Source organism: Pipistrellus kuhlii, unplaced genomic scaffold (assembly GCF_014108245.1).
Source record: "Pipistrellus kuhlii isolate mPipKuh1 unplaced genomic scaffold, mPipKuh1.p scaffold_m20_p_3, whole genome shotgun sequence".
Classification (NCBI taxonomy): domain Eukaryota; kingdom Metazoa; phylum Chordata; class Mammalia; order Chiroptera; family Vespertilionidae; genus Pipistrellus; species Pipistrellus kuhlii.
The window spans coordinates 47,870,481-47,894,117 of NW_023425529.1; the positions used below are offsets into that span (position 1 = coordinate 47,870,481).

The following is a 23,637-nucleotide window of genomic DNA, read 5'->3' on the forward strand; positions in this document are numbered from 1 at the left end:
GTGGGAAGTGTCCCCAACCCCAGGAACAGAAGACATGGACTTAGGGGCAGAGGCAGACGCTGGAACAAAACACAATTCCGATTCTGGAGAGCGGCGTGTGGGCTGCTCCAGGGCAGGGGGCCGCAGGGAAGGGCGTGGGCGCGCACGGGGCAAAGGTGCGAGGTGCCCACCAAACCCAGCCAGCCAGCCTCTTAAAACAGAGGTGAGTGCTACGAAAGGACAGGTTACAGAGTGAACAAGGGGACGTGAGGTGAGAAAAAGGCCAAAGCAGGGGAGAAATTTTACAGGAATGGGGAGTAATATTGAATTAAGAATTTAGAGTTGAGTGAAAGGTTTATTATTAGTGCAGCCAACACTACGGAACAGCACATAGAACACAACCAGCAACCTGCAGACACACTAGTGCAAAGGGTGGGGAAGCCTGGACTGAGCTTCCTGGCTCCATCTGAGGGTGGCGACGGGTGGGAGGGGCCTCGGGAAGGCTGGCAGGGCAGCGGGGAGTGGAAGAAATGTAGTAACCAGATTAAGTATAGCAGCGTTTTCAAATTCCTGAGCACAATGTCCTGGAGCTGGAACATGTGACTGTCCCCTATTCCCTGCAAGCTGTATCCCTCCAATCCAATCCCAGTGGAGCCAGGACCAACTACCCAGACCTACAGCAAGCTGGCCTGGGCTAACACTCCCAAAGAGGAGATGTTAGATGGCCTTCTTTCAACCCCACTCCCACCTACATATTAAAATACTCACACCTGCTATCCCTCCCCTTCTCTCACTCTGCACTCACCCTAGTGGGTCAAGGAATGCCTGGGCAGCCTGAAATGGAGCCGGTGAGAGGACTGTACTCAGAGACCAAGACATAATTTCTGTCCCATCTTGCCTGGTGAAGCTTAGAACCCAGCTATACATCTCCAAGGAAATGGGGTGGTTTCTTCAAAATTAATCCTCTACATCCAAAGTTTTATGATGGGACCCTGGGAGGGCCGGGGGCAGTTCCCCGGGGCTCAGGCATCAGTGCGGACTACACACCCGCCCCTGGAGAAAGCCCACTCTCATCCCAGAGTGGGTTATGGAGGGCTGGGGCGGACGTAAATTCAGCCAAGGACTCCCTTGGCCCTTCCTACATTAAAGCCAAAGGTTGTGCTGAAAAGGAAAAATATAAAACAGACCCCACCCCTGTCCCACCCTATTCAGAATCCCCACCGTAGGAACAATGAAAGAAAAAATTTTAAGTTTTGTTCATTTTTTTCTTTTTCCTTTCTTTAAAAAAAAAAAAGTAAATAAATTAAATTGCCAACAATGTGGCTGGGCTGGAGAAGTGGGGTAGCCATAAGTAGGCCGTTCTAAAAAAAAAAAAAATGTGGGAGGGAATGAAATATAAACACACAACAATGGCCAAAGGGAATTATCAAAATGACTAGTTACAATCACAGGGCTGGAGAGGGGCTGGGGGACTGTGATGGCCTGTGCCACTGAGGCAGTTCCTACCTGATCTCAGCCACTGCCAGAGAGCTGCTTCCTGCGGAGCACATTCACCCCGAGAGACTAGCCCCCGACGCCCTCTCCTGTCATTCCTTAATTGGGAGGAAGTCCAGGAAAGAGTTCCTCTGGAAATGTTCGGCATCCCAACCTGCACTCCTGCACACCGATGGGAGCCTGCGCCCTTACGATGGGCTAAACAAGGTATTGCTTGGCACAGAGTTCCAGTCTTCCCCTAAGGGCCATGAATGACGGCCAGTTACTGGCTCATTACTTCTAGGGTTTGGGTTCCACCCTTACTATGTCTTCAGGATGTCTGCTCCCCAGAGCTGCCCGCTAAGTGTTGAGAGTCAAAAGGCCTGCCTGCTCAGATTCCCTGGTTTGAAGGAGGGGAATGATTCAAGATTTCTTACTCCACCCTGATCCTTCAAGAGAAAATGAGTAACTTTGTGCTTTCTAAAAGTATCTGGAACCAGGGATCCTAGGCAGGAAAACAGATATAGAATGGGGGCTTTCCCAACCAGACTGGAAATTTACAGGCATCTTAGGGGAAGGAATTAGGCAAAAGAAGGGAATCTGGGTTTCCCACCTAGAAGGCTGAGCAAAGTGTTCCAGGGCCCTTCAGTGCCAGAAGAGCAGGGAGAAGGTGGCCAAGTATAAGCCACAAGATGAAGGACAGTGGGGAGGACTCGGGGCTCAGCTACTAGAGTGATGAGGTTTTCTGATTTCCACCTCTTCCCGGCAGCCCGCGGGACCTAGATCTCTTCCACGCCGTGGGCAAATATCATGACGAGCCCGGGCTCCTGCACCATGTCGTCGCCCATGTGCTGGTTCTCACAGGCCATCACGACGACAGCCTGCTTGCCAGGGATGCGCTTGGCCACGTAGTTCTCATAGTACCGCCGGTTCATCTGCCGCGTCTCTAGAGTGGCCAGGCCCTGGGGCCAGCTCCGCTCATGGGCGTTTTCTATCAGCTCGCCGACAATCGAGGCAGGACAGCCGCTCTCCACCAGGGAGCGCTTGATTACAGCCTGGAGGACGGCGTCTGGGGTGGAGATCATCCCTCCCCAGCGGGTCACTCTTGCTGGCTGCAGCGAGTTCACCCACCTGTGTGGAGGGAGATGGAGGTGGTCATTCCAGCTCGCCAGCTATCTCTGCACTGCTTCTTTCCCTTATAGGAACCACCACCCACCTGCACTTAGCTTAACCCTATTCTGCCTGCCTCCCTCCCATCCATTCATCATTGGTTCACAAACTCCTCATCTGTCCCTAGTTGGTCCCATCCGAGTCACCATATGTTACTCACCAGATTAAGCTCCACAAATATAGGGTCCCTATTGTTTTTCCCTTTTTTTAAAAAAAAAATATATTTTATTTATTTATTTATTTATTTATTTATTGTCCCACACCATCCCCCTATTATTTTTCTTAAAAGTCACAATACTTAGCACACACAGTGCCTGGCATGTACTAGGTGCTCAACAAATGTTTATTGAAGGAAGCAATTATTCCTCTATTCCTGTGGTCGGCAAACTGTGGCTCTCGAGCCACAAGCTACTCTTTGGCCCCTTGAGTGCGGCTCTTCCACAAAATACCACGGCCTGGGTGAGGCTATTTTGAAGTGGCGTTAGAAGTTTAAAAAATGTGGCTCTCAAAAGAAATGCCAATCGTTATACTGTTGATATTTGGCTCTGTTGACTAATGAGTTTGCTGACCACTGCTCTATACTATGTCCCATGCAGCCCAGCCTCCTATCCTCCTCCTCTGCCACTCCCCTGCTCTCCTCCTTTCAGGGCTCAGTGCCAGGATGTGGAGTAATGCCACGCCCTCAATGACACTCACTCTAGGATCTCATTGTATTCAATTGTCTCCTCCAGGTTCTGAAGGTTGGGGTTGACACTGCGGAGTGCACGCATGTATGCCTTCAGCAGCTGGATGTCTCGCTTCTGTTGGAGAGAAAGAGAACCAGCGATGATGGTTAAGGCAGAGAACAGATGACAGGCAACAGTTTATCTGAGAATGCGGGCAACTGAGAGATCAGAGTAACTACCAGATGGTAAGCATCATGAGGATAAGGGTAGGACTGTGTCATTCACAGGTGTATCCTATGCTTATCAAAGTGTTCAAAGAGAAGGCATTTTATAAATGTTAGGTGAGTGAATGACAGTGAGGGGATGAAGGGAAGGGAGAAGAGCTGCAGTACCGAGCCACAGGGAGAGTATCTACCCAGCCAGGGGCACAAGCACCTCACATGGTGCTTATCATTCACAAGCATGTGGTCCTTTGCACACTAGGGACATGCTTTCTCATGTTCTGTGGGCCCTACCTGCTCTGACAGCTGGTGCTTGTGTTCAGCCGAGGACTTCTCCAGCTCTGCGATGCGTGTCTGCTGCTGCTGCACCACCGAGCGCAGGTGCTTCACGCAGTTGTGGTTTGGCAGCTCATCTTTGGGCATCTCCAGGCTGCCCCGGTGGGAAAGACAACAGGAGCGCTCAATGGGACACGCGGGCAAAGGCAGCAGCTTGCCGAGAGGGCTTTCTCTTACCCCACATTCCAACATGCACTCATTTCTAACTTCTTATTTCTCTTCACTCTCCTCCCCAGGCCCCCCTCACCCCTTCTCTATCTCCTTTCTCTGGGCTTCTGTCCCTCTCCGAGACAGTATTTTACCTGCCCCACGGCTATCTTCTCCTTCAGGTTCTGCCTGTGCATTCATTCATGAGAGGCCCTAGATTCACAGTCCTGGCTATCGGCATTTAATCAAATAGTTCACACCCCCAAAAAGGGAGAAAATAGGGTAAGAGGAAATATGAGAAGGCTGGAAACTAGAGCAGTCAAATAAACAAGGAGAAAGTAATAATGGACTGAAAGAATAAAGTAAGTCAAGTCTTTGGTGTTATCGCACAGATTGCTGAATTGCTGTCTCACTTATATTAAAGCAAGAGCAAAACGGTCACGGCTGGAAACGCGGTATGAAAGGGAGATCTTGGGGCAGGATGCCAGGGTGGCCAAGAACACTCCCGGCAGCGCCTCTGTGCCCCTCACAGCGAGCAGGGGAGCCAGAGCCTGGGGTCTAACGGGGAACGCCCTTACCCACGTGGGCAGAGGGGAGACTCTCACCCGCAGCCCTGTTCACAGGTCACAGGCCGTTTCGGGTTGTGCTCACAGTCACTGAGGTGAGACATGAGGTTGTCAAGCCGAACAACAGCACTACAGCCAAACACAGCGTTGTCGCAGGCGATCTGCAGCTTTGACAACATGTTCCGCATGATCCGAGGCACTGGGCGCAGGTGGGCGACCGTCACTACGCTGCGGTCCACCGGGCATGTCTGCTGCTGAGAGAACCACTGGGTGATGCAGGCATTGCAGAAAGCATGCTCACAGTGAGGTGCCTAGACAGAGGAGGGCAAAAGGACACAAGAGAATTAGCAGGAGCTCAGAGCCTCTATATGTAACTGGAAAAGCCAATCAAGCCTCTGAGCAGCTTCCAGGACCAGAGGTCCCTGCGGTCACAGCAAAATATAGCTGCACTACGGGCAAGCAGGTACTATGGGGACAGGCTACAGATATGTTTCCTGTGCTCACGATTCCAACTGGATGTGACAAAAGACAAACAAGTAGAATAAGTTATGTAACATGATATAAATATTCCAGGACAATAGGAGAGGTGATGTGAGGCAGTCAATTAGTAATTGCCAACTAGATTGCACATACGATAATTGGGAAGAAATTCAGAGGAGGGTGAAACTTTCCAAGCTAGGTCCATCAGGGCAGGTGCTTATGGTGAGGACAGAATTCACTACGGGCCTGAAGGGTGGGAGGTGAACTTTACTGGCCAAAGTTCAATGTAAGAAAGCAAAACAAAACAAAACAAAAGCCTGGAACTCCTGGTGAGAGGGGTTAAGAGTCCTCTGCGTGGGCCCAGGTGCGTATTTTTGGAGGGCTGCTTTGTCCTGAGTCCCAAAGGCTATGTCTTCCAAAACAGCTGGTTTTTCGTAGAATCACATTCTCCTCAGTTTCATTAAGATCATACTTCAGCCTACTTCCTAGATAACTCCGGTAACCTGCAGTTAATCCCTCACCGTGAGAGGACCCTCTGCCTCTATGGAGACACTATCTAGCTTCTAGCATGGGACAGACTGAGTAGCATTTAGTAGAAGCTGATGGATGGGTGGATGGATGGATGAATGAAATGCCTTCTACATTCCCAAAAACACTTTGCTAGGTGCGTACAATGAAAAAAGACAGTTTCTGCCTCCAAGATATTCAGACACCAAAGACTGAAACACAGAGGCTTTGTAAGGAAAGAAGTCACTGTCAATATCACTAATCCAATTGTCAGATTTTTATTTTCCACTCAAAGACATTTGATTCTTTCCTAAATCTTAGAAACCATACCTCAAAAAATTTTAAATCTGTCAACTTCCCCCCCATTTCTACAGCAACTAACCCAGTTCAAGTGATCATTTCTCACCTGTATTACTAAATATGTCTTTAACTTCTACCTTGCCCCTTTATATTCCATTAGCGGCCTGGTGCACAAAATTCGTGCACTGGGTGTGGGGGGGGTGTGCCTCATTCCAGCCTGCACCCTGTCCAATCTGGGACTCCTTGGACATCCCTCTTGCAATCCAGGACCGCTGGCTCCTAACCGCTCACCTACCTGCTTGCCTGCTTGCCCCTAACCACTCTGCCTGCCAGCCTGCTTCCCCCAACTACTCCTCAGCCAGCCTACTCATCCCCAACTGGCCCCCCCTGCCAGCTTGATTGTCTCCACCTGCCCCCCTGATGGCCTGCTTGCCCACAACTGCCCCTCCCGCTGGCCTGCTCACCCCCAACAGTCCCCCCTGCTGGCCTGATTGCTTCCAATTGTCGTCCCCCCCCCCCCCCCCGCCGCCGGCCTGTTCATCCCCAACTGCCTTCCCCTCCTGGCCTGTCATCCCTAAGTCATCCCTCTGCCTCAGCTGTGCCACCATGGCTTTGTCCAGGTCTCCAGGTCTCACTAGCATTTTATCCTTTTATTAGTATAGATTCTATCTTCAGAGCTAGAGCAATCATTTAAAATTACAGAGTGCTTACCTTTACAATGGCATCCCATTGTACTGAAATAAATCCAGACAGCCACTCACCTCAGGACTGCAATGTTCTGCTGGATCTGACCTGTGCCTGTGCCCTCCCCCTCACCCCACACTGCCAACACTGTGCTCAGGCCATTTTGGCTTTCTTTCTGCTCCTTGTCCACAAACACCCATACAGTCCTGCCTCAGGACCTTTGCTTTTGCTGCTCTTCGCCTGAAATGCTCTTCCTCTAAATTAGGGGTGTCGAACTCAATCAGAGAAGGGGCCAAAATCTAAAATCCAGCCTAAATCGCGGGCCGAATGGTTTACTGAACAGTCATAAACTGTCATTGTGATGGAAACGCAGCGGAGTGCAGTGATGACAGCGTGGTGCGGGCCACATTGCAAGGCCTGGCGGGATTTGGCCCGCGGGCCGTGTGTTTGACACATGTGCTCTAAATCTTAGCCTGAATAGTCCCCTTATTCAGATCTCAGCTCAACTGTCATCTTTTGTGATCTTAACTAAACCTGCCACCCTTGCAGAAATATACAGAATGTACTACTTTGATGTAAGAAAGGTGGGCAAACATATAACTGCCCTCATACATACTGGCAGGATATTAAACTAATAGATATCAAAAGGGGGATTAGGTAGATAGGCCAGGGATGCAAGAGTTTGCACTGCACACAATTTAAAATTTTTCTTTTAAAAAAAGTGATTTGAGAGAGAAAGGAAGGCGGGGAGAGAGAGGCGGGAGGAAGAAAAACATCCATTTGTTGTTCCACTTATTTATGCATTCATGGTTGATTCTTATATGTGCCCTGGTCGGGGATCCAACCCACAACCTTGGCTTATTGGGACAATGCTCTAACCAACTGAGCTACCCAGTCAGGGCCCTGTATATCTTTTCTTACTGTTTTGATTTCTAAACCATGTGAATGTGTTACCCATTCAAAAAATAAACCACCATGATATAGGGAGATCAGCATCCCTAGCAGGGGCCTCCTACCCTTGGAAATGTGGCTGGTCACCTGGCATCACGCGGTCTGCCCTCCTGAAGGTAAACCCTGAAGGCTGGGAGTAGGTGTCTGGATTTATTTCAGTACAATGGGATGCCACTGTAAAGGTAAGCAGGGGAGTGATATGATCCAGTCTGTAATTTTAAATGATTGCTCTGGCTCTGAAGATAGAATCTATACTAAACCACTGCCCATGACCTCTCCACGTGTCTCAGCTCTGACAGAGCCAGAAAACAGACCAGGGCCTGCCCCGCGGGAGAGGGAACTGACACACCCAGGACCTCTGACACCATCAGGATAGCTTGCTCCACACCAGTCAACCTGCCTCCAGTAGCAGTGAGCTACAAAGGCCTGAAGTCAGGGAGAGTCCAGGGCTGGCTGCCGCTGGAGTAGAAACGGACTCATCCGGCTCTGTGCTCCTTTGGTGGTTGGAAACTGGAGTAAGAGTGACCGCAAAGGATGAAGAAAGCTGGGAGGTAGTGAGCTGTGACAGTGAGGGGGGGAGGGCCGTGAGACGTCCCTGATAAGTGTCCTGGTTTGGAAAAAGGGATGATCCTAGCTAGGATGGCAGAGGATTAATTGGTATTTACAGAGTTCAGGCAGTAAGGGCCATGCAGGATGATGTCCCAGGAATACAACTGTTAAGACTCATCTCACTCATTATACTTGCCTGTTGGTCATGAGGTTCTCCTCATACTTGCCCCAGGAAGATACAACTGACTCTGGTCTGGCAGGGCTGGTAGAGAAATGACCTACTGAAGATGGCAGCTTTCATATCAAATGCAGAGTACACGGCTGCATCAGAAACTGGTTTTTCCAACAAATCCCAGGAAGAAAATAGGTCAGTACACACTGTTTCCCACTTCCCATTTGTTCAACAGTAGGCGGGGCCTGTAGGGAAACTGGCCAATTACCCAAAACACTACACAGATCAAAATGCAGAGAGAACTTATCCGGAGAGTCCAGAGGTTTAATCACGGGTTGGAAGACAGAACCTAGTCAGAGCCCCTGCAGAGCAAAGGAAGTTCTAAGCCACTGTCAAAAGACAAAAACAAAAAACTGACCATTTCACAGCAGAAAAATCTCAGAGCGACCTGGGGGGAAAACTGGGAGCCCGGCCCTCTGGAAGGACCTGTTCCTCTTCTGCCCCAAGCGGGGAGAGAGGAACTGGGGCGTCACAGCACAGTGCCCCCCCTATTGGTCCCATGACCATGACCTATGACTACTTTCCATGAGCTCCATTGCCATCTCTTGCCTCACTGCATCTGCCAGCAGACGGACTCACCTGGACTGGCTCCTCCAAGACTCCACTGCAAATAGGACAGATAAGATCTTCGTCAACATCCCCCTGGAAGCGGGTTACATCATACCCCATGTCTCATCACTGAAACCCAGGCCCTGGAAGGAACCAGAGGAAAAAGAAGCAGGTTCAGAAGAAGCCTACAAACAAGTACCAACTTGAACTCGTTGCTAAGATCCATTCATTTGTCCAAGAATTATTATTTTTAAAAATGTGTATTTTTATTTATTTCAGAAAGAGAGAGCGAGAGAGAATGGAAACATCAACGATGAAAGAGAATCATTGATTGGCTGCTTCCTGCACTCCCCCTGGGTTTCAAGCCTGCACAGGCATGTGCCCTTGACTATCGATAGAATTGAACCTGGGACCCTTCAGTCTGCAGGCCAATGCTCTATCCACTGAACCAAACCAGCTAGGGCCCAACAATTATTTATTAAGGGCCTATTATATGCCAGTCATTTTTTTTTTTTTTGAGGAGGTGGGGGAAGCAGATCAAGAAATGTAACTCTAACGAGTTAAGATATACAGCGTACATTTAAAATATGAAGTGAGCCCGGCCGGTGTGGCTCTCTGGTTCAGCGTTGACCTATGAACCAAGAGGTCACAGTTTTGTTTTGTTTGTTTTTTTAAAATATATTTTATTGATTTTTCAGAGAGAGAAAGGGAGAGGGATAGCTAGAAACATAGATGAGAGAGATACAACGACCAGCTGCCTCCTGCACACCCCCCAACGGGGATGTGCCCGCAACCAATGTATATGCCCTTGACCGAACTGAACCTGGGACCCTTCAGTCCGCAGACCGTCGCTCTATCCACTGAGCCAAACTGGTTTCGGCTAAGAGGTCACAGTTTGATTCCTGATCAGGGCACATGACCAGATTGCAGGCTCAATTCTCAGTGGGGGGGCATGCAGGAGGTAGCCAATTGGTGATTCTCTCTCATCATTTATATTTCCATCTCTCTCTCTCCCTTTCTCTCTGAAATCTATAAAAAAAAACTTTTCTAAGTGATAAATGCTTTGACAGAGTAAGGCATTGTAAGGTTACAAGGGCAAGAGACGTAATAGATACCTAACCTAGGCTTAGGGGAGAGGGTGATTTTGAGGACTTTTCTAGGACTAAGTGTCACCACCAGGACAAACGAGTTAGCTAGGCGAGGAGATGCGGGCAGCACAGGCATTAGGGTTTCAGCCCCATTCAAAGGCCCAGGGGTGAGAGGGCAGATGAGAGTTCAGGGAGCGCTAAGTGGTCTGGAGAAAGGCTGGCCTGAAGGATGTGCTGTCTGGCTACAAGGCTGGAAGTTAAGTAAGGGTCAGGCCCTCCTACAAAGAATTGGACTTCATCCAGGCCACGAAAGCCACTGAAAGACTTAAAAGGAATGAGTGGCTAAAAGAATCACTCTGTTGACACAGGTGAGATTGGAGACAGGAAGGCCGTCCAGGCGGAGATGAGAATCTGAACGTAGATGGCGGCATGGAGTAAAGGATGGCGGTTCGAGAGCGAGGGCTCCAGAGCAGGGAGGCTGCTGGGCCTGCTCTGTGGCTCCTAAGGGTCAGACCCAAAGAGGTCCTGAACGGTGACTGGTTCTCCCTGGAGACAGCTAGCTGGGTATGAGAGCGCCATTCCACAGACCCACCATCAACAGTGATGTCTTGGAAAAGATAAGCTGAAAGATCAGATTGTTTTCAGAAATTCAGAATCAAGCTAATTAAAAAAAAAAAAAAAAAATATATATATATATATATATATATATATATATTTTTTTTTTTTTTTTAAACTGATTTTTTTTTACAGAGAGGGAGAGGAATAGAGAGTTAGAAACATTGATGAGAGAGAAACTGGTTTCGGCTAAAAATATATTTTTATTGAGAGAAAGGGAGAGGTATAGAGAGATAGAAATATTGATGTGAGAGGAACATCATCAATCAAGGAAGCAACCTGGGCTTGTGTCCTGACTAGGAATCAAACTGGCAACCTCTTGGTTCCTGGGTCAATGCTCAACTGCTGAGCCACTCTGGCCTGGCATGCTGTCCAATTTTTGAAAAGGTAGGGGAGGGCCGGGACCGGTTTGGCTCAGTGGATAGAGCGTCGGCCTGGGGACTGAAAGGTCCCGGGTTCGATTCCAGTCAGGGGCATGTACCTTGGTTGCAGGCACATCCCCAGTGGGGGGTGTGCAAGAGGCAGCTGGTCAATGTTTCTCTCTCATCGACATTTCTAACTCTCTGTCGCTCTCAATTCCTCTCTGTGTAAAATCAATAAAATGTATTTAAAAAAAAAAAAAAAAAAAAAAGGTAGGGGAGGGATGAATCCAAAGAGACCTTGCTAGGTCAAGTATAAGCTAAAGTGCAGCACTGGACTGAGTCAGAACTGAGAATGTGCCAGTTCTACTACTCATTCATTAGCTGTGTGACCTTGGGCAGACCACATAAACTTCTGAAGCCTAAGTAGTTTTTTATAAATAGATAAAATGGATATCTATACCAACAAAAGGTAATTAGACCCGGTCAACCAGACATCTTCCAGTTGTCCTGCCTTTCTTCTGGACAAAGCCACGGTGGAGGGGGCTGAGGCAGAGGCGGTTATGAGTGATCAGGCCGGCAGGGGAGGGCAGTTAGGGGCTATCAGGCTGGAAGGCAGAGAGATGTCTGACTGCCGGTTTAGGCCCTATCCCACAGGATTGGGCCTAAACCGGCAGTCAGACATTCCCTCAGGGGTCCCAGATAGGAGAGGGTGCAGGCCAAGCCCTATCCTCCATGCACAAATTCGACGTACCAGGCCTCTAGTAAATAATAATAGAAGTGACTCTCACGGCTGAAACCGGTTTAGCTCAATGGATAGAGCGTCGGCCTGCAGACTGAAGGGTCCTGGGTTTGATTCTGGTCAAGGGCATGTACCTTGGTTGCGGGCATATCGCCAGTAGGGGATGTGCAAGAGGCAGCTGATCAATGATTCTCTCTCATCGATGTTTCTAACTCTCTATCCCTCTCTCTTCCTCTCTAAAAAATCAATAAAATAAAATTAAAAAAATAAAAACTTAGGTTCTGTTTAAAAAAATAAAATTAAAATAGTGACTCTCACAGAGATAATGCATATTAAACATTTAGCAAAGTGCCTCCTAGCACACAGTAGATACTCAATGTATGATAATAACCATTATTTGTGTATGCATCTAATTTCTACTACTTGAAAAAATTCCTAAGAGCAGAAACTCATATTCTGCATTCAATGTAGCACCAAGCAGTTCCTCGTTTGGTATATTTCAATGTTACCTTTAACTGGGAGATTCCCAGCAATCAGGGTATAGTGAACTTCTATAATATTTTTACCCACAGAACATCTTACTTTCCAGTTTCCTTTAGGAACCACCCCCTAGTTCCTAGTGGCCATGTGAACCACACCGGGACAACGGATTGGGGGTACAGGGCCTCTCCTGAAGCTCTCCAGGGAAGCTTTCCCCTGGGATTGCACAGCCAGTGGACATACAACTCAGAGCTGCTGGCAACCATCTCTGCCATGAATGAGGACATAAAGCCAATAAGACAGTAAAGCTGAGGTTGAATTCAGAGATTATTGAGGTGCTGGATTCAGCCATGTGTAAAGCCACAACCAGCTTTTCAACATCAGTTACATAAACCAAAATATTCTCTATTATCCTTAGGCTGGTTTGAGCTGGGTTTTTGTCTCTTTCAACTGATAAAAATCCTGATTAATACACAAGCATATAGATACAATAAATCACAAGGATCTCTTTGGAACCACTTATTTTTCTTGATCCATTTTATATAGGAACAATGATACCCCCTGGCACTGCTACAAGTACAGACCTCCATGACTATCATTTCTCTCTATACTTGTTCCTTCATCGCTAGGGCCTTCAAGTTCAGGGCCTTGTGCTTACTGATGATCCCTCTGAAATCATCACTGTCACCCACCTAAGCCTGGCTATTTGAAGTGGAAGCCAGACTGCAGTGGTTCAAAGTGAACAAGAGGTGAGACAGAGACGGGAACTGAAGATAACTAATCAAAAAGCTTCATTTCAAAGGAAAGGAAAGAGAAATCACTAGAGGAAGACAGGTTGAGGAAGTGGGTTGTGTTGGGGTGTTGTTTTTCCATCTTTAGCTGAGGACATGTTTTTATTGATTTTAGAGACAGAGGAAGGGGGAGAAAGAGAGAGAGACTGACTAATGTGAAGAGAGAAACATTGGTTGCCATTTACACCCTAGGTATGTGCCCTGATTGGAATCAAACCTGCAACATTTTGGTATATGGGATGCCGCTCCAACTGACTGGGTCACCTGGCCAGGCCAGGGGATGTTTTTCTTGCGGTAAGAGGTTTGAGCATATTTATATATTGAGAGGAAGGTAAATACGAGAGAGAATCTGGTCACTGTGGTAGTGGTAAGTAGGGAGGTGATTTGGACTATGTTAAATAGAAAGAGGGACACCTCTAAAGCAGGAAAGGGAAGATGGTACAAAGAGAGACCCAGATAGGTTTTACTTTATTTTAAAAATATTTTTATAATTTCAAAGAGGAAGGGAGAGGGAGTGATAGAAAGATCAATGATGAGAGATAATAATTTATTAGCTGCCTCCTGCATGTCCCCCCTTTGGGGGATCAAGTCCACAACCCTGGTATGTGCCCTTGAGTGGAACTGAACCTGGAATCATTCAGTCTGCAGGCCTACACTCTATTCACTGAGCAAAACTGGCTAGTGTAAGATAGTGTGGCTCAGGACAGTGTGGCTCAGTTGGTTGAGCATCATCCCATGCACCAAGAAATCTTCAGTTCAATTCTGTAATTCCTTGTCAGGGCACATGCCCAGGTTAGGTGTGATCACCCACAACTGCCCTCACTTGCAGGCCTGGTCCCTCCCAACTGTTCTCCCCTTCTGGGCATCTTGTGGTGGCCATCTTGTGTCCATATGGAGGCAGGATCTTTGACCACATGGGGGCAGCCATCTTATGTTTTGGAGTGATGGTCAATCTGCATATTACTCTTTTATTAGATAGGATAGAGGCCTGGTGCACGGGTGTGGGCCAGCTGGTTTTCCCTGAAGGATGTCCCGGATCAGGGTGGGGGTTCCCCTGGGGCGTGGGGCTGCCTGAGCGAGGGGCCAGCCATGCCCACTGGCGACCCAAGTGGAGGCCCTAGTATCTGGAATTTATTTACCTTCTAAATTGAAACTTTGTAGCTTGGAGCAGAGCCAAGCCTCCTGCTTGCTCCATGGCTGCCACCATTTCTGTCTGGATTTGTTTACCTTCTATAATTGAAACTTTATAGCCTTGAGTGGAGGCTTAGGCCCACTAGGGCAGGTGGAAAGCTTGGCTTCTTCCATTGCCAGAGAAACCAAAGCCTGCCTCCTGCTCTCTGTGGCCACAGCCATAATGGTTGGGGTTAATTTGCATACTTACCCTGGCTGGTGGGCATGGCTTATGGGTATAACAGAGGTATGGTCAACTTGCATATTATGGATATTATGCTCTTATTAGATAAAATATCCTCCTATATAATAAGAGAGGAATATGCTAATTATTCATTATGCCGTAAGGCATAACAACTGACAGTGAAGCGGATCATGGATCTGCAGGAGGGTGGGGTAGCAAACTATAAGTGAGCAGTGGAGAGCTACAGGAGGGGGCAGGGCAGCAAGCTATGAGGGGGGGAAGGGACCTGAGAGGCATGGGGGGAGAATTACAGGAGGACATTGGAGAACTAGTGGTGCATGGATTCATGCACAGGGCTACTAGTATTTTTTTTTTAAATATATTTTTTATTGATTTTATACAGAGAGGAAGGGAGAGAGATAGAGAGTTAGAAACATCAATGAGAGAGAGTCATTGATCAGCTGCCTCTTGCACACCCCCTACTGGGGATGTGCCCGCAACCAAGGTACATGCCCTTGACCGGAATCGAACTCGGGACCCTTCAGTCCCCAAGCCGACGCTCTATCCATTGAGCCAAACCGGTCCTGGCAGGGCTACTAGTATTTTTATAAGTTTTATAGGAGGACTGGAAAAAATTAAAGAACATCTGTGTGTAGCCCATAGATACAGAACAATGATGTGAAGACCTGGGGGTGGGGCTGGATGGAGAGAGCTCAAAACGGGAGAAAATGGGGGATACCTGTAATAGTGTTAACAATAAAAAAAAGTATGTTTATATTTTTGTGTATACACATTTATCATATATATGTTGGAGAACATCTAGAATATATATTAGAGAAACTGTCTCTAAATGTAGACTTTTTTTTATATGTATTTTATTGATTTTTTTACAGAGAGGAAGGGAGAGCCAGAAGCATCAATGAGAGAGAAACATCAATCAGCTGCCTCCTGCACACCTCCTTCTGGGGATGTGCCCATAACCAAGGTACATGAGCTTGACTGGAATCGAACCTGGGAACCTTGAGTCCTCAGGCCGATGCTCTATCCACTGAGCCAAACTGGACAGGGCTAAATGTAGATTTTTAATACTTTGAAGTTCACTCTTAGTTTTTATATGTTTGCCCTACTTTTCCAACAATTATCATGTTTTGCTTATACAATTAAATAATGAAGTCAACATTTATTGAGCAATATTACATGCTAAGGACTATCCTAAGCATTTTTTTTGTTTTAATATGGACTGCTGCACGAATTTGCATGTCATCCTCATGCAGCGGCCATGCTAATCTTCTCAGTATCGTTCCCATTTTAGTGTATGTGCTGCCAAAGTGAGCACTAAGCATTTCTCCTATATTAATTCATCTAATTCTTACAATTGCATGAGTTACTCTATGAGGTAAAGACTGTCATTACCCATATTTTACACCTGAATAACAGATGCACAACACAAAGGTTAAAACTTGTTCAGTCCCGGCCAGTATGGCCTAGTTGATTAGCCTTGTCCCAGGCCAAGAGGTTGATTCCCAGAGGGCACAGGCACATGCCCAGGTTGCCAGCTTGGTACCTGGAGGGGGGCAGGTAGGAGGTAGCCAATGGAGGTTTTCCTTTTTGTTTTTAAAATGTTTTTATTGTTTTTTTATAGAGAGGAAGGGAGAGAAAGAGAGAGATAGAAACACCCACCAGCTGCCTCCTACATGCCCACAGTGAGGATTGAGCCTGCAACCCCAGCATGCGCCCTGATCGGGAATGAAACCAGTGACCTCTTAGTACATGGGGCAATGTTCAACCAACTTAGCCATGCTAGCCTGGCCGTTCACTTTCACATCCATGTTTTTTTCCCCTCTCTCCTTCTCCTCCTCTTCCTGGAAATCAATGGAAAAATCTTAAAAAAACAAAAACAAACAAACAAACAAACACTTGTCCAAAATCATACAGCTAGCAAGCAGTTCAGCCAGATTCAAACCTAGGCAGCTGGGCTCTGGAGCTCAAGCTTTTAACCACTTTGCTGATCTGCCTCTCAAACTGAAAAATGCAAGTTGCAAAAACAATATGTATACTAGGATCCCATTTTTACAAAAACAAATTTAAAAAGAAAAATAAATATATGTAGTGTACATATTACATATGCTAAGATTATACTTTCAATCTAGGTTATATATTTCTGCAAGGTTTAATTTTTTTAAAAAATCTGTTATCTTTAGAGCAAGGGGTAAAAATTAAAATAACATTACATTTGTTATGCAGAAAATTGTCCTAGAGTTTATACTGCGCTTTACTGAACTTTTCATTTTAAGTCAATACTGATAATAGTCTTAAGGAGGAATATAAATTCTAAAAACCTTTCTTAATGGGGCCTCAGGAGATCCCATATCCCCAAAATAAACAGTGAAGAACTTGTCTCAGTTGGTGCAGAGATGGCCGAGGATGTGGGATACCACCAGCCAGGGTGAGGAGCTGCAAGATTCTCACCATAAAGTCGGGGCTCACAGATGCTGGGCGTTGCTCTTTCTAAATCAAACACGCTACCCTGGCCCTCCCCCCACCATTATCTACTTCGTAGTCACCTGTTTTATGTACCCTCTAATAAAGGCATTCTTTCAGTGGCACTGCCTCAAGTTAAGGGGCCATTTAGATTTCCAATATGATTAGGTTTATCATCTATGGGAAACAAATGTTGACATGGATCTAAACAACCTTGGAAGCCAGCTGCTTGCCCTGCCCTGCTGATAGTCAAGCTGATAACCTAGATTCTGCCTTAACTATTCCTCTGCTCTCTGGGCCTCTCCACACAGCTGTGTCATCCTCAGGGGCAGGATATCACCCCCAGGGGGATGCCTCACAAGAACTCACTGCTCTCCGCCCTGGGGGCAGGAGCCTTAATAAAACTGTCACAGCCAGTGACCACAGCCACGGAAGCAGCTTCCTCAGGATTCTCTTTGAGCTGTGGAATAGGAAAAGGATTCACTGAACTTGGGAGCTGAACTAAAGTAGCGCTGAGGTCCCTTCAGAATTGTAGGAGTTCTGCCAGCCTCCCTGATTTAAACATCTTAAACCAAACTGAAAACTGCATTCCTGCCTTAGCCAGTTTGGCTCAGTGGAATGTTGGACTGAAGTTCAAATCCAGTTCCAGTCAAGGGCATGTACCTCAGCTGCAGGCTTAAGCCCTGGCCCTTGTTGGAGTGTGTGTGGGAGGCTACCAGTCACTGTGTCTCTCTCACATCGATGTTTCTCTCTCTCCTCCCCCCCTTTCACTCTCTCTTAAAAGAATTAATGAGGGGGGGGGCAATGTTAAAATACGTACACAGATAATAATCTAATTTAAAAAAAAATTAATGAAGAAATATCCTCAGGTGAGGATTAACAAACAAACAAACAAAACTGCATTTCCCCATCTCCTATTCTACAGGCCAGAACCGAACCAGGTTAATTGTGCTACTTTCCTTCCTCACCGTGACACTGGATCTCTCTCTCTTCCTCTCTCTCTATTCCTAGTCAGCATCCTATCTAATAAAAGGGTAATATGCAAATTAACCACCACTTGGTCACAAAGATGGCGGCGCCCAGTCCTCTCAGCCCTGCCAGTGTCCCCAGTCCCGGGAGGGCGGCCAATGGTGGCAGGCAGCATGAGTGGCCTGATGAAATGCTTGCTTCGTTGCCGTGGTGACAAGGCAAGCGTCCCATGCCCAGCCACAGAGGGCCTCTGGCCTGCGGAGAGCCTCTGGGCGGCAGGCACGGAGCGGCCAGGCACTGCAGAGCTTCTGGCACACGGACTCACGCACAGGGCTACTGCCCTGCTTCCCCGAAAGGTGCGCTAGGTCTTATTTTCAGGGGATGTCTTATCTTTCCATGCGCTAGGTCTTATTTTCGGAGGATATCTTATTTTCGGGGAAACACCGTAGTTAACAATAAAAATACAAGAGACCCCTTCCTATACCCTTTTAACTTATTGCTACAGTTGTTTTCTCTGGTCTACCCCTACAGAGCTAGGAATTCAAGAAAGTCTGTTCCTGCCAAAAACGGTTGGCTCAGTGGATAGAGCATCAGCCTGCGAACTGAAAGGTCCCGGGGTTCGATTCCTGGTCAACGGCATGTACTTTGGTTGCAGACACGTCCCCAGTAGGGGCGTGCAGGAGGCAGCTGATCAATAACACTCTCTCATCGATGCTTCTTTTCTTTTTCTTTTTTTTTAAATATATTTTATTGATTTTTTACAGAGAGGAAGAGAGATAGAGAGCTAGAAATGTCAATGAGTGAGAGACATCGACCAGCTGCCTTCTGCACACCCCCTACTGGGGATGTGCCTGCAACCAATGTACATGCCCTTGACCGGAATCAAACCTGGGACCTTTCAGTCCACAGACCGACGCTCTACCACTGAGCCAAACCGGTTTCGGCTCATCGATGCTTCTAACTCTCTATCTCTCTCCCTTCATCTCTGTAAAAAATTAATAAAATATATTTTAAAAAAGAAAAAGTTTGTTCCTAAAGAAACATGAACATTTATCATCCCTCATACAGGGTTTCTTGAACCCATGTACAGGTATGCACACCATGCACTCTGACACACACACACACACACACACACACACACACACACACCCTCACTCAAGAGAAACATTACATAAGAGACCTTAGTATTTTAGGGTGACTGGGCATGCTGTCACCAATTCTTGGCAAAAGCATAGGGTAAAAGCCAGGTGTATGTGCTATAGGCTTCCTTCTGCTAATTTTTCTCTCTGCCCTGACTACAACAAATGTGCAGAAGACTGAGGAGTCTCGAGCCCCAATTACTATAAACCACCGGACACACAAGGGAAAGGCCCCTTAAGCAGAAGCAACCCAGACACAGAGAAGAGGGCGGAGGCCTGGAATGAGACTCTAAATCAAGGCTCTTTACCTTCCAAGTGTTGGGGGACAGGCTCCCTGTTCACAAGGCTCCAACCCCCTGACGCCTCCGCTCAGTGCCACTCAGGAGACACCCCCAGGAGTCCATCTTGTTGGCTATTCTCCAACTGAAGCTTCCTTCTCAGTGATAAGCTCCATCACCAAGGGATGGATGTGATGTCACAATCAGGAGCACTCTATTAATAGAAACAAGGAAGAAAAAGGTGAGTCAGGGGAACTACCTCCACTTGGCAGCAAGACTGGACAGACTTGGATCCAGTGGTTGGGTGTGGAGCAAGAGACAAGTCTATTAAGGTTTCTGTGCTAAGCATATAGGACTCCCCTAAGGAGCAAGGTCATTAGCTAAGGAATCACATGCATGGTCCAAGAGATTCTAACATACATGAGAGGGGGAAACAAAGGGACAAGAAAGGTAGAAAAGGGGAGAAATGTGAAGTAGATAGATTCTTTTTGTTTGTTAATCCTCACCCGAGGACATTTTTTCCATTGATTTAAAAAAATATATATTTTATTGATTTTTTTACAGAGAAGGGAGAAGGATAGAAAGTTAGAAACATCCGTCAACTGCCAGGGTACATGCCCTTGACTGGAATCAAACCTGGGACCCTTGAGTCTGCAGACCGACACTCTGTCCACTGAGCCAAACCGGTTATGCCATTGATTTAAAAAAAAAAAAAAATGATTTCAGAGAGAGGCAGGGAGAGGAAGAAAATCAATGATGCAAATCATTGATTAGCTGACTCCTGCACACCCCCTACTGGCATCGAGTCTACAATCCTGGCATGTGCCTTGACTGGAAATCAAACTGCAACCTCCTGGTTCATGGGTCAATGCCCAACCACTGAGCAACACTGGCTGGCTCCACTGATTTTTAGAGTGGGAGGTGTGGGGAAGAAAAAGACAGAGGAACATCGGTGTGAGAGTGGGAATAGAACCTGCGAGCAATGCCAACCAGGGCAACAAGGATTCTTTAATTTGTGTACACAGCTACCAGTAACGTCAATAATTATAAATTTGTAGCTATATAATGCCTAGATCCATGGTACTTACGCTCACAGTATGATGCGTTCATGTTTCCAAAGTGCTTTCACATAAATTATTTCATATAAAAAGAATTCTGGTTTATCCTCCAGTTGGAAAGAACTATTTCATAAGATGAAGATACTCATGAATGTTGGTACGGATGCATTTCAACTTTCCAAGCAAGAATGTACTCCTGAAGGGATCAGACTTTTTAAAAATATAGAAGCAGTGAATTGGGAAATTACCCCAGGGTGGGCAACTGGGAAGAGTAGAGATAGCAGTCTGGTTAGGCTTGACCAGATACCTGTTGCTAAAATGATGAAACCAGCCCTAGCTGGTTTGGCTCAGTGGATAGAGCGTCGGCCTGAAAACTGAAGGGTCCGGGATTCGATTCCGGCCAAGGGCACATGTCCAGTCTGTGGGCTCGATCCCCAGTAGGGGGCATGAAGGAAGCAGAGGATCAGTGATTCTCTCTCATCAGTGATGTTTCTGTCTCTCTCCCTTCCTTTCTGAAATCAATAAAGAAATATATTTAAAATATAAAAAATAAAATAAAATTGTGAAACCAAGTAGAGGGAGACCAGGTTTCAAATGAATGACACTGAGAGCTATTCAACACTGTGCAGGAGAATATCAACCATTCAAACTGCTTTCCTCACCATCATGAGGTTAAGAGCTGTGTTAAAAAGGAATAAGACGATGATTTTTATACATAAAAAGAGGGCCATTTTGCCAAAGCCGGTTTGGCTCAGCGGTAGAGTGTCAGTCTGCGTACTGAAAAGTCCCAGGTTCGATTCCGGTCAGGGTCATGTACATTGGTTGTGGGCACATCCCCGGTAGGGGGTGTGCAAGAGGCAGCTGGTCGATGTTTCTCTCTCATCGATGTTTCTAGCCCTCTATTTCTCTCCCTTCCTCTTTGTAAAAAATCAATAAAATATATTTTTAAAAAAAGGGGGGGGCATTTCATCTTCTAAGTCTGGTACACATACTCATTAGTTTTTATGTTAAGAGATAAAGATGAAACGCCAGACCACACTTTCTCTCCTCTGTGTTGGGGGTGGGGTAAATTGATACGTTTCTGCCATCCACAATACAGGGAGTATAATGCTCTTCCCTTTTGACAATACCTTATTCCCCAGTCTGGCATATGCCCCTGTACCTCAAGAAATGCTGCCATGCCCTAACTGGTTTGGCTCAGTGGATGGAGCATCGGCCTGCGAACTGAAGGGTCCCAGGTTCAATTCCGGTCAAGGGCATATACCTGGGTTGTGGGCACATCCCCAGTAGGTGTGCAGGAGGCAGCTGATTGGTGTTTCTCATTGATGTTTCTAACTCTCTATCCTTCTCCATTCCTCTGTTTAAAAAAATAAATTATGTAAATGATATTCTGCCAGGAACCAGTGTGGTCGGCTCTGCTCAGTCTTCTAGTGACAAGTTCTAGTCTCAGAAAGCAAATAGTTGCCCATGCTGGGAAAATCAATCCTACTTTGATTCTCCCTTGGCCAGAACAAAATGGGATTTTTCAACTGAGAGGAGGGCCAGGAGTCAGGAGACTGAGGTTCTGGTCCCAGCTTTGCCAACTGTACGACTTTTAGCCAAGCCACGTAACCCTTCTGTCAAGTAGGTTAAACGATGACCTGCCTCACCTACCTTCCATGAAAAATCAAACGACATAATAAATGTGAACGCACACTAAACACTGCTATCCTCGGGTAAGGCTCTTGTAGCAACAGAATGCAAACTAAATTTAGAGTGTGAGGACTAGTGAGGAAATGCTGGAAAAGCAGCTTTTTTCTTCTTTTCAATTACGGGAAACCAGGCCCAGCCACAAAGTCAGCTGGACACACAGGGTAGTAACAGTATTGCATCACTCAGATTCCCCACCACCAGTCAACTCCATTCCTATTTGGGAGAAAACGACCAGCCAGGAAGCGGAGCAGTTTCTGCTTCTCCCCTATTGTCGGATTCTAAAACCACCTGTATAGGAAGGGATGCGGCTCTCCTATCACAGCCCGGCCTCCGAGAACCGTGCACATCAACAGCCACATTGGCTATGAGGCGGGACGGGGCCCGTTTCTGGATGGGGACGGACGGTGACTTTCAGTCCCTCAGGCAAACACCCCCGCCCCCCCGCCCCCCAGCTTTGTGCTCCTCCTGCAGCTCCCTCCTCCCCATCCTCCATCTCCCCCGTGCCCGACGCTGGGGGAGGCTTTCCGGTGTGTGAAGCCAGAGAAGAGGGCTGGGCCAAAAGCCCAGGCCAGGGATGTAAGGAATGCGAGATTCCTCCGTGCAGGAGGGGGGGCGGCGAGGGGGGAAGGAATGAAGGAGAAAGACGAGGCTGCCAGAGACAAGGCGCGGGAGACCAGCCAAACTATGGCGCTCCGAGGGCGGGGGTTCAGGTTCCGCCGCCCCGGCCCTGGCTGGCCCCCAGAACGCTCCCTTCTCCTCCCGGCCCGTCAATCATCGCCCATTTAAACACCACGTTGCTCCCCCACATCCCCTCCTCCCGGTCCTCCGGCCCGCCCAGGCCCCCTCCCGCACCTCTCCCGGCTCCGCTAGACCTCCCCACCACCCACCCTCCCGCGCCCCCGTCTCACCTCCCGACTCCTCCCTGACTCCATTTTTCCTCTGGACTCCCATCCCCAACCACGACCTCCACCATCTCGGACCCCGGTCCAGATGCCCCTGGGACGTCGCCCCCTCCCTCCCCCCTCCCCGCAGCCTGTGAGGGAGCCGCGCAGGCGCAGTACGCACCGCCCTGGAAGCGGCCGGCCTCTCCGTACCGCAGCCCGGCGGGAGCGGAGGCCGCCGCGGCCACGGGACAGCCCCGGCGCCGCGTCCCGGCCGTTCCTGGGAGGGGACGGGGAAGGGAAGGAGAGGGAGGAAGGCTCCGACCACTCGCCGCGGGGAGAGACGGCCCCTGGCCCCGCCCACCGCTGCTACGCAACCGGCGGAAGCTCGTCACCAAGCCCCGCCCCTTTGTTTTAACTCAAACGGAGACAGGGCGCTGCGAGCGGCCGACGTAGCGGAAGGCGGGCTCCCGGGCCGCGGCTCCAGACCGGAAGTCCTGGTCGTCCCTGCGAGGACTGGACAGCCATTGGAGAGGGGAACGCTAGGCGCTTCCCAGGGGGGCCCTCGGGGCGGGTCCCGAGGCCGCCGGCCCCGGAGGGCGAGCCTTGGCTTTGGAGGGGGCACGTGTCCATGGCCGGAAGCCCCGGCCTCGCGTTGGCAGCTGCTGTCTGCCGGGCCCCCCTTGCTCCCAGAGCCCTGATCGGCTTCTCAGAGGCTCCCGACTCCGTGACTCATAGTCATGGGAGCAGATACTGTGTCAACAGGGCGACCGACCGAGCGGTGGGGAAGGGGGGAGTGTCTGGCCGCAGAGCTTTGATCTGGGGTGTCCGGCGGGGTGCCAGGCTCTCGCCTGGCCGCACTCCTGCCACATCCACGTCGGCTCTCTCTGAACACTAGCAG

At 48.2% G+C, this 23,637-nt stretch overlaps 1 protein-coding gene and 1 non-coding gene across 3 annotated transcripts; both read right to left on the reverse strand.

The window, feature by feature from the left end:
* Positions 1-314: 314 nt before the first annotated feature.
* RNF41 (ring finger protein 41) lies at positions 315-23,095 on the reverse strand. Of its 2 annotated transcripts, XM_036457289.2 has the most exons (7): positions 22,921-23,094; positions 19,136-19,319; positions 8,840-8,952; positions 4,597-4,868; positions 3,803-3,938; positions 3,319-3,422; positions 315-2,583 (listed from the first exon to the last, which is right to left on the reverse strand). In XM_036457289.2, exons 3-7 carry the CDS (start codon positions 8,927-8,929, stop codon positions 2,232-2,234), a joined length of 954 nt encoding a protein of 317 aa, XP_036313182.1. In that variant the 5' UTR covers positions 8,930-8,952; positions 19,136-19,319; positions 22,921-23,094; the 3' UTR covers positions 315-2,231. The 2 variants fall into 2 exon arrangements, with proteins under 2 accessions (XP_036313182.1, XP_036313184.1); XM_036457291.2 differs by lacking the exon at positions 19,136-19,319 and having other exon boundaries at positions 22,921-23,095.
* On the reverse strand, positions 15,468-15,574 carry LOC118730970. The gene has a single exon (XR_004991695.1). It is a non-coding gene; the product is annotated as a U6 spliceosomal RNA (small nuclear RNA).
* Positions 23,096-23,637: the final 542 nt, after the last annotated feature.